The sequence below is a fragment of the Clupea harengus genome, chromosome 19 (assembly GCF_900700415.2).
Source record: "Clupea harengus chromosome 19, Ch_v2.0.2, whole genome shotgun sequence".
Lineage (NCBI taxonomy): Eukaryota > Metazoa > Chordata > Actinopteri > Clupeiformes > Clupeidae > Clupea > Clupea harengus.
The window spans coordinates 792,502-803,630 of NC_045170.1; the positions used below are offsets into that span (position 1 = coordinate 792,502).

General features: G+C 40.8%; 1 protein-coding gene across 1 annotated transcript in view; it reads left to right on the forward strand.

Moving 5' to 3' along the window:
• LOC116225055 (NLR family CARD domain-containing protein 3-like) overlaps window positions 1-4,733 on the forward strand; it is a 6,939-nt gene extending 2,206 nt beyond the window's left edge. Inside the window, exons 2-5 of the mRNA XM_042710714.1 lie at window positions 87-282; window positions 423-2,232; window positions 2,791-2,964; window positions 4,700-4,733. Of these exons, the coding sequence (XP_042566648.1) occupies window positions 87-282; window positions 423-2,232; window positions 2,791-2,964; window positions 4,700-4,733 (2,214 nt within the window). The remainder of the gene's footprint in view (window positions 1-86; window positions 283-422; window positions 2,233-2,790; window positions 2,965-4,699) is intronic.
• Window positions 4,734-11,129: the final 6,396 nt, after the last annotated feature.

Here is an 11,129-nt window from a genome sequence, read left to right on the forward strand (position 1 = left end):
GTACTTACATTTGTCAGGTTTAGGGTTAAGGTAAATGTAATTAGTCTATTAGCGCTCTGTAATGCAATGCACTATTTGTGCTTTAGGTGTTAGAGGAGAAGATTATCACCTTTGTGAAGAATGAGCTGAAGAGATTCAAGAGGATGCTGAGTCCAGATTACCAAGAAAACTTTGAGAGTAAAGAGGAGGCTAAGAGTGAAGCCAGAGAAGCGGCTCTGAAGATGGCACTGCACTTCCTTAGGAATATGGAGCAGCAAGATCTCGCTGACAAACTGCAAGAAAGTAAGAATTCTTCCTTTATTCACATTTGCATTTTTTGCATCAATTAGTTAAAATTAGGAAAACAACTAAGATCTATTGTTTGTCCTCAGTGTCAGTGGCTTGCAAAACATTAGTATGTTTTCTGTTGTTTTTTGAAATAGATGAGCTGGAGGTAGTTTGTCAGACTGAGCTAAAGAGAAATCTCAAGAACAAGTACCAGAGGGTTTTTGAAGGAATACCAAAGCAAGGAAGCTCTGAACTTCTAGAAAAGATCTACACAGAGGTCTACATCACAGAGGGAGGAAGTGGAAAAGTAAATGAAGAGCATGAAGTCAAACAGATTGAGTCAAGATACAAGAGACCAGCTGGACAGGAGACATCAATCAGATGCAGTGACATCTTTAAACTCTTACCTGGCCAAGACAAACCAATCAGAAGTGTTGTCACAAAAGGAGTTGCTGGCATTGGTAAAACTGTCTCAGTTCAGAAGTTCATCCTGGACTGGGCAGAGGGAAAAGAAAACCAAGATATCCACTTCATATTTCCACTGCCTTTTAGGGAGCTCAACCTCATGAGAGAAAAACAGCTCTCTTTGATGGATCTCCTCCACCACTTTTTCACAGAAATAAAGCAGTTAACTTTTCCCAGCCAAGGGAAGTGCAAAGTGTTGTTCATCTTTGATGGTCTGGATGAATGTCGACTCCAACTAGACTTTCAGACAAATGAAAGTTTGACTGATGTGACAAAGGTCACCTCATTGGACGTACTCCTGACAAATGTCATCAAGGGTAATCTGCTCCCCTCTGCTTTACTTTGGATTACCTCTCGACCAGCAGCAGCCAATCAAATCCCACCTGAGTGTGTTGACCGGGTCACAGAGGTACAAGGGTTCAATGACCCACAGAAGGAGGAGTACTTCAAGAAGAGGATCAGTGATCAGAATCTTGCCAGCAGAGTCGTCTCTTACATCAAAATATCAAGGAGCCTCCACATTATGTGCCACATACCAGTGTTCTGCTGGATTGCTGCTACTGTTCTTGGGTTGATTCTTGGCTCTTCACGAGGTGGACAGATTCCAAAGACTTTGACAGAGATGTACACTTATTTCCTTATTTTCCAAACCAAACAGAGGAGGCTAAAGTTTGAAAATGTGCATGACCTTGATCCACAGTGGAACCAGGAAGTTATCCTTGGTCTTGGAAAGTTGGCATATGAACAGTTAGAGAAGGGAAATCTGATTTTCTATGAAGAAGATCTAAAAGAGTCTGGCATTGATGTCAGAGAGGCAGCAGTATGCTCTGGCATCTGCTCCCAGATCTTTCGAGAAGAATCAGGGTTTTATCAAGGAAAAGTGTTCTGCTTCGTGCATTTAAGTGTCCAGGAGTATCTTGCAGCTTTGTATGTGTTTTTGATGATGGCAATTGAAAGGAAAGACAAAATATCCAGACACCAAACTCATGGAACATTCATTCAGCATTGGAAACAGACATGGAGTTGGTGGTCTCAGACACCCATGATCACCTTACACAAGAGTGCTGTGGACAAAGCTTTGGAGCATGAAGATGGACGCTTTGACCTATTCCTCCGTTTCCTTCTTGGCCTCTCTCTGGAGTCTAACCAGACTCTCCTGCATGGCCTACTACAGAGAGGACAAAATGAGATGGACAATGAAGAAACAATCAGTTACATTAAGGAAAAGATCAGGGATGTTCCTTCATCAGAAAGGGTCATCAACCTCTTCCACTGTCTGCATGAACTCAATGATCACTCCTTAGTGGAAGAAGTCCAGCACTTCCTGAGTGCTGGAACACTTTCTGGAGCTGAACTCTCACCTGCCCAGTGGTCAGCTCTAGTGTTTGTGCTGCTGACATCAGAACAGAAGCTGGATGTGTTTGACTTGAAGAAGTACATCAGATCTGATGAAGCTTTCCTCAGGCTTCAGCCAGTAGTGGAGGAATCTCATGAGGCTCAGTAAGTATGGTGGCAGTGTGCATTCTCAGAAAGTGAGGGGTTAATGACACTAGCTGTGTTTCCATCCAATTTTTTAATGCACATTTTGACCATTTGAATAATAAACTGACTGGAAACACTTGAAATTTTACGAATAAACATTTTATTTGCTAGAGGGGGGGTGGATAAACTCGCCGTTCTGGTATAATGCGGTATAATCTAAGTTTCAATTAAATGGGTTCATTTGCATGAATTTACGTTTTCCTGTTAAAGTTGCCCCGACAACCTTATGTTGTGGTCCCACAGCTGTTCACAACTCCTTCCTTAATTAGGAGAGTGTCCATTTTGAATTTGCATAATGCAGATGATGAAAGTGCACTGATTCGCATTTTGTTTAGCCGAATTTTCATGAATGCGCATAAAAGATGGGAATGAGTTAGATGGAAACCCAGCTTCTGATATGTGAAAAACATTTTGTCTGATATGTGAATTGGTTTAGAAGCACAACACTAATATACAGATGGCAGCAGTGTCCTTTTCATTGAGCTTATAGTCACTGGTGGCTGTTTTCCCCTTAAGGCTCAATAGCTGTGGGCTCACTGAAAGGAGCTGTACAGCACTGGCATGTATCCTCAGCAAACCATCTTCAAAACTAAAAAATGTGGATCTCAGTGACAACAGTCTTGGAGATATTGGGGTCCACAAACTCTGTAGCGGACTGGAGAACCCAAACAATGCACTGGAGACACTCAGGTAAGACATTTTGATTCTTCAGTATTCCCTAGGAATGAGTTCTGTGGGATAATTTGTACTGTGTCATTTCTGGATAAAATATCCCCATTGTGACACACAGACAGTATTTCTTATATACTTATTTCCTTCCTTTCTTTCTTTTGCAATTAAAGTTTTTATTTATTAACATACATGGTAAATAGGTCATAAGGTACAGTGTTCAGAAAAAAGGAAGGTCAGAATACAAAATAACATTTATGATGGTTTGAAGACATATCATTCTTCCATTGCCATCTTTAGATTCATTTACCACTGAGAGGTTCAGCCTCTTATGAACCAGAATAAGAACTTCGTTTTTCTTACTGGAAAAGGAGCTTTAAAAAAAAACTTGCCCTACCCAGTCTCTTTTAAATTGTGGCCTCATCATCCTTAAGATGTGTTTCTTAAATGATGTGTTGCTTATGTTCAGTGTTGGTTGTGCAAGTTCACACCTCTCATGCACTAGTTCAAAGTTCAGTTCATACAAGTAAACGTGAATAGTTCAGTTCATGTTCATAGTTCACCATTTAAATTCTGAACTAGTTCATAGATCAGTTCATTTCATAGTTTTAAGGTGGGAAGTGAGAATGAGAGACTAACCTTGTTTTTAAAGAAAACTTTATCCAACACTACCCATAAACTGCACTTCATATGTATCAATTCCTAAAATAAATGTTTTTTTTAATTTTTATTTTATTCTTGCTAATTTTTCAGGAGGACATAATTTGCACAGAAAGGTCGGAAACTTTATCAGACAGTGTGTAAAATCCTGCACATAATGAAATGGTGCATCGGATGTAGGCTACTCGCTGAGTCTGCGTCTCTGTTTTCGCTTTCACTTGCCATTTTTATATGAGACCAACAGCTGTTGTCTTAGAATACGTTGCATGTGTGTGCAATGATTCATGGGTAACGTAGTGCGAAGTCTAGTTAGTTGGTTTAGGTTAAGATACATCGCAGAAATTATACGGGTACTGAGCAACGACATGGTGCAAGCATTCGATTTAGACAGCGTCTCTACTCAGGAGAAGGAAAACATTCCGTAACGTTTTAGCTAGACCCCAGTGGCGCCGGACTTCAGATAATATGAACGTGTTCCTGATTCAAATTAATTATTTGTCATTAAGTTGCGTTCAGTTCATCGTTCTCGTAAAAATGAACGTGTTCAATGAACGCGTTCTTTTGAGCTCGTTCATGCACAACACTTCTTACGTTTAAGATATAACAGCACCTTCTTCCGTTTCACCGGATTCCCACAATAATTAATATTCCAGGACACTATCTTAACGAAGGAATTATTTGCCATTCATGTAATATGAAAATTAAAAATAATATAAGTATAGGCATATAACTGCCATCCTATTTTATCTGACATTCTTGTACCAATGTTATATTCAAAGGCATGTGCACCATTACTGAGTATAAAGAAAATGTCTGCAATTGTCAAGTGAACAAACATGACCAAACTGGTCAACCTAAACCTATCCTCTTCAGTATAGAACACAGTAACACAAAAAAGCCTCCAACTATCAACTGGACTCATTAAATCAGTCCAAGGGAAGAAAGAAAGAAAAAAAAGAAATCAATTTGGTCAGTGGAATGTTCGACTCCCTAGTTCAGATAGCCACACAAACACTGTCCAGCCCCACCATACCTCTCTCATAATCTCCCTTTTATTCTCTGTCCAAGTTGTCTTTAACATTGTTCTCCATCTCAGTCATGTGTTGCTCGATGAACTTTACAGCCTCTGACGCATCTTGAAACTTTTCTGCTCCTCTCCCTCCATGTAAATCCTAGTGTCACTGTCAACGTCCCAGTCCCTCTGACAAGATCTTTTAATTGATGTTGTTCCCCTCAGTACTCTCTAATAGACCTAGCAGTCTCACATTGTTGCTTTTATTTTCTAAATCCTCCACACGGTGTCTATGCGCTTGCTGTAAAGCTCGCGGTTGCTCACCAGTTGCTGTGTGGTGTCCTCAATGTCGGATATTCCGCCTCAGTCAGCTGGTCTTGCAAAGCGTTTACAGCATTTTTAATTTCAGCAGTGATTTCTTTGAACATTGACACAATCCGAACGGACTGTATGCAGTGTGGCGTTCATTTTACTCACTTCAGCATAAAGGGTTTCCAGGCTAGCATTCTGCTCAGGTCGTTTTGGGCTAGCACCACCGGAGTCAATAACAGCAGGCGTCCTACGTTTGGCCTTCGAGTATTTCAAGGAAGAAGCCGTAGTCTCTATTTCAGTGCTTCAGTTGGTGAAATTAATAATTGGCAAACTCTTTTTTTTTTCTTTTTTTTTTTAATGAGCGGATGACATTAATTCTGTGGGGCTTCTGGAAAACTTTTTCCACTTTAATCTCACACAGCTCCGCTACAGCCTCAGTCACCTTCAAACTCATTAGAAAAACTAAGTTTAGTTTAAGTTTGTTAACCAAAGTCATGAATAACGCTGCCTCAGATTTCAATGAAGAGTATTCATGCGTTTCACTGCTCAAACTACCAAACTCCAGCAAACACTCTGATTTCATCTGCTTGAGATGACATGACCTTGGGGACTGTTCTTTTTTTATCCTTTCTGATTGGACTGCCATGATCATTCAAATCTTTTGTCATTTTTTTTCTTTTCCGTGGCCTCTGCTTGGCATTATTCAGCTGCACTTCATTTCCAATCCCAATCAGTACTGATCCCACACTCCTTATTTTGTATAATAATATTATCCTTTCTCTCTACAGCCTGTCAAACTGCAGTATTAAAGAAGAGGGCTTCAGTTCTCTTGCATCAGCACTGAGATCAAACCCTTCACACATGAGAGAGCTGTGGCTGGAAGGGAGTAAAGCAGGAGACTCAGGAGTGAAGCATCTTTCTTCTCTTCTGGAGGATCCCAACTGTAAACTGGAAAAACTAAAGTGAGTATCACAAGACCAAATACTGAGTTGATATCAGTGAATTTGACAGTGACAGTGACACACACACACCCACCCACACACAGACACATACTTACACACACATTTACACACACACACACACACTTACGCAAACACTTACAAACAAATAGACACATACACATACACACCAACACGCTTACAGACACACACACACACACACACACACACACACACACACACATACTTACACACATACAAACACACATATACACACACACACACAAACAGACATACACAAACTTACAAACACACTAACATACATGAAACAATTTTTGTGTAATAGGATATACAGTAAATAATGTTTTCCTTTCCTCTCTACAGTCTGTCAGACTGCAGTATTACAGAAGAGGGCTTCAGTTCTCTTGCATCAGCACTGAGATCAAACCCCTCACACATGAGAGAGCTGTGGCTGAGTGGGAGTAAAGCAGGAGACTCAGGAGTGAAGCATCTTTCTTCTCTTCTGGAGGATCCCAACTGTAAACTGGAGGAACTAGGGTGAGTATCACAAGACCAAATACTGAGTTGCTATCAGTGAATTTGACAGTGACAGTGACAGTGACTTATCATGCTCTTCACATGTAAAGGGCCACTACTAATCCACCAGTAAACACTTCTTATCACTCTGATTTTCCATCTTTATTACACACACATGCACACACACACACACACACACACACTGATACACACACGCTTTAACGCACATTTTGAACTTTTCTGCATTATAGTTTTTGGATTTTTATCTTTTGTGTGCTATAGTTTTTGATTTTGATATTTTGTGCATTCCCGTTTGGACTTATCTTCTGTGCTTTTGTATCCCGAGTTGCTTTTCTGTTTTTTCCCATTTTTCCCCCTGTGAACCCTGTACTGGCTGGTTTCAATAAACTCCCACCTCCCTGCAATCTCTGTGTCGTCCGACGTTCCATGACACCTTGACCATAGTATCATGCATTTAGTACTGCATTTTGGGTGGGAACACCACCCCAGTGTGCATTATTTTCAACCTTTCAAATGCCCTGTCATCCAATGTACCTGACGTAGTAAACTACTGATCCCCTCAATAATCTACAAAAATAATCTTTCTTTAAATATACTGCAAATGTCTTGTTGTGTTTGCCTTGACTGAATTAAGACTATATTATCACTTTAGGCTGTCAGACTGCAGTATCACAGAGGACGGCTATGCTAGTCTGGCTTCAGCCTTGAGGTTAAATCCCAATCATCTCAGAGAGCTGGATCTCAGAGGAAATGATCCGGGGGAATCAGGAGTCAAACTGCTTTTAGACCTAAAGGAGGACCCGCAGTGTGAACTGAAAAATCTCAGGTAAATGGATATCCATACCAAGAATATTACAAAGAGTTTCAAATACATAAAAAAAAAATTAGACTATTAAGAGTATACACGAGTTATATGACTATAACAAGTCTTCTTCATTGCAATTAACTTAAGGCATTAGTCTCTTTATTTAATCGTCAAACCTCATATTTTAAGCTGTTGACAGGGGCATCACTAATGACCATAGATGAACATTATATTGAAAGTGACAGGATGAGCTCAGCTGTTGCAGTGAAAACTCAGCCTGCTAGATTTAAAGCTGCTGCTTAACTGCAGACTTACAGTATTGAACTAATAGACTTGACAAGTGGGTAGCAGTGCTTCCTTTCCCATGAGAAAAACACATATGTGACTGATCAGTTTGCTTTTTTCATTTCTGTCAAAGGCTGCCTTGGCAGAAGTTGTAATGATTTTTTGTGTTTGTTTATTTTAGCACCAGTGATGATGTTTTGTGTCAGACATCAGATATGTGTATTGTCTCTACTTGTACAGGTTTCTGAAGGGGAGTGCTGCTGAGGAAGCCTGTGCTGCTGTGGCTTCAGCTCTGGGTTCAAACCCCTTACTCATGAATGAGCTGGATCTGAGTAAGCTCATACCAGAAGCCTTGGGAGTGACTCAGCTGTGTGCTTTACTGGAGGATTCCCACTGCACACTGCAGAAACTGATGTTAGTGGATGCTGTCACATTCTTTTTAATTAACATTGATAAGCTGCATTCTTCTCATTTTGGAGGATGGAAGTCTAATTAAGTCTTTTGGACGACTTAAAGGTGCTTCCTATGTGCAATGAATACAGAGGTTTTCTTAAGTGACAGTTGGCCAATATCTAGCTCTGAACTATGTCCCAGAAGAAGCCTGTTAGCTCAGACATCATCACAGGGTTAGAGATCTCTGCTGTAGATGAGAACTACTTTATTGCATTACCAGAGGTATACACTCAGGAAAGCATGCCAGTAGACACAAGTAGCATTCCCACCAATGATGTTCTCTCTAGATGTCCTTACCTTAGGGAGGTGAACCTTCTTACAGTCAAAGCCAATCTGGAGTTGTTGATTGGCAGCAATGTTCCAAAGGCTTTAGAACCGTGGGAAGTGGTCAACAGCCAAGGAGATTGGCCACACGTAGTTATAACCAAATCGGGCTGGGTTGTCAACAGTCCTCTAAATGGATGTTGCATGGATAGCTGTCCTAAAGTCACGACAAACAGAGTTTATATTGCAAACCTGGAGGAGCTGCTGTTGCAGCAGTACGACCATGACTTCAGTGAAAGCTCAGAAGACAACATTGAGTATCTTCACAAGCTAAAGGGATAATATTAATTCAGCAGTAAACCTCTTACCACTGTCCTTTTCCATCTTTTTTACGAGAGTGTAAAAGAGATTGTCTGTTTCAAACACACACACACTAATGGAATTGTTTTTATCTTTCCTCTCTACAGCCTGACAAACTGCAGTATTACAGAAGAGGGCTTCAGTTCTCTTGCATCAGCACTGAGATCAAACCCCTCACACATGAGAGATCTGCGGCTGGATGGGAGTAAAGCAGGAGACTCAGGAGTGAAGCATCTTTCTTCTCTTCTGGAGGATCCCAACTGTAAATTGAAGAAACTAATGTGAGTATCACAAGACCAAATACTGAGTTGATATCAGTGAATTTGACAGTGACAGTGACTTATCATACTCTTCACATGTAAAGGACCACTATTAATCCACCAGTAAACACTTCTTATCACTCTGAAAAATTCTAATAATATAAATAATATTTTCCTTTTCTCTCTACAGCCTCACAAACTGCAGTATAACAGAAGAGGGCTTCAGTTCTCTTGCATCAGCACTGAGATCAAACCCTTCACACATGAGAGTGCTGCAGCTGAGTGGGAATAAAGCAGGAGACTCAGGAGTGAAGCATCTTTCTTCTCTTCTGGAGGATCCCAACTGTAAACTGGAGCAACTACAGTGAGTATCACAAGACCAAATACTGAGTTGATATCAGTGAATTTGACAGTGGCAGTGACTTATCATGCTCTTCACATGTAAAGGGTCACTATTAATATACCAGTAAACACTTCTTATCACTCTGATGTTCCATCTTTATTACACACACACTTTCACACACACTTTCAGACACATCCCCCCTCCACACACACGTACTCACGCACACACTTACAAACAAACAAACACATACACACACTTACCCACATACTTACAAACCCACACACACTTACTTACGCACAAATTTGCAAACAAACACAGACATACACACACTTACAAACACACACTTAAACATGGAAACTTACAAACACACACACACAATATATTTACACATTTTTTATTTTTTTATTCTCATCACATGTTGTTTTTGTCTAAAAGGATATACATAATATTTTCCTTTCCTCTCTACAGCCTGTCAAGCTGTAGTATTACAGAAGAGGGCTTCAGTTCTCTTGCATCAGCACTGAGATCAAACCCCTCACACATGAGAGTGCTGTGGCTGGATGGGATTAAAGCAGGAGACTCAGGAGTGAAGCATCTTTCTTCTCTTCTGGAGGATCCCAACTGTAAACTGCAGTCACTAAGGTGAGTATCACAAGACCAAATACTGAGTTGTTATCAGTTAATTAGACAGTGACAGTCACTTATCATGCTCTTCACATGTTGTAACGTTCTCAGGTACAGACACAACCGGAACCCAAAAGCACGACAGACACAGAAAATAGTTTTGCGTTTGTTTACTTGGTTACAATACAACAGAGTCAATCCCTGGTCATCAGCCCAGTGTCTCAGTAATCCTACAGGGAAGCAGGCAGAGTTATCCGGGGAACAGGCAGGCAGAGTCGAAACCGGGAGATCCGTCCGTTCAGCAAACCATCCGACAAGGAGCAGGCAGAGTAATCCGTAAACGATGGACAGGCAGGCAGGGTCAAAACCGGGAGATCAGATAATACAGCAGACAAGTCAGACGAGGGGCAGGCAGAGAAAACGGAATCCGATGTACAGTCCAGGGTCTAAGTACAGGGTAATCAGGTTGATGGTTAACAGACAAATCGCGGGAAAGCTTGGCAAAACACACAAGACAATCTGGCAAAGAACAGATGATAGCGGGCAGGTATAAATACACAGCACCTAATGCGGAGATGAGCTGCAGGTGCAGAGATGGGCGGAGATTAACAGGTGATAGAGATGAGGAGATTGCCGAGCATGTGGGCGTAGCCGGATCTGTAATGACAGGAGATGATAACACATGCACACAACCCAGATGAAAACAAACTAGAATTCAGGGGAATTTGTGACACATGTAAAGGGTCACTATTAATACACAGACTTACACACACAAATACACTCACCCACACCCACACACACAAACACACTTTCACACACACACACACACACACACAAACACACACACTTACACACACACTCTCTGCAACACACACACACACATGCTTCATACTTACAAACACACACACATTTTATATATCTATAAAATTGTATTCCTTTTCATATTTGTTGTCTAAATGGATTCTTTTTTTTTCCTTTTCTCTCTACAGCCTGTCAAGCTGTAGTATTACAGAAGAGGGCTTCAGTTCTCTTGTATCAGCACTGAGATCAAACCCCTCACACATGAGAGTGCTGGGGCTGATTGGGATTAAAGCAGGAGACTCAGGAGTGAAGCATCTTTCTTCTCTTCTGGAGGACCCCAACTGTAAACTGGAGATACTATAGTGAGTATCACAAGACCAAATTCTGAGTTGTTATCAGTGAATTTTACAGTGACAGTGACTTATCATGCTCTTCACATGTAAAAGATCACTATTAATACACCAGTAAACACTTCTTATCACTCTGATGTTCCATCTTTATTACACACACA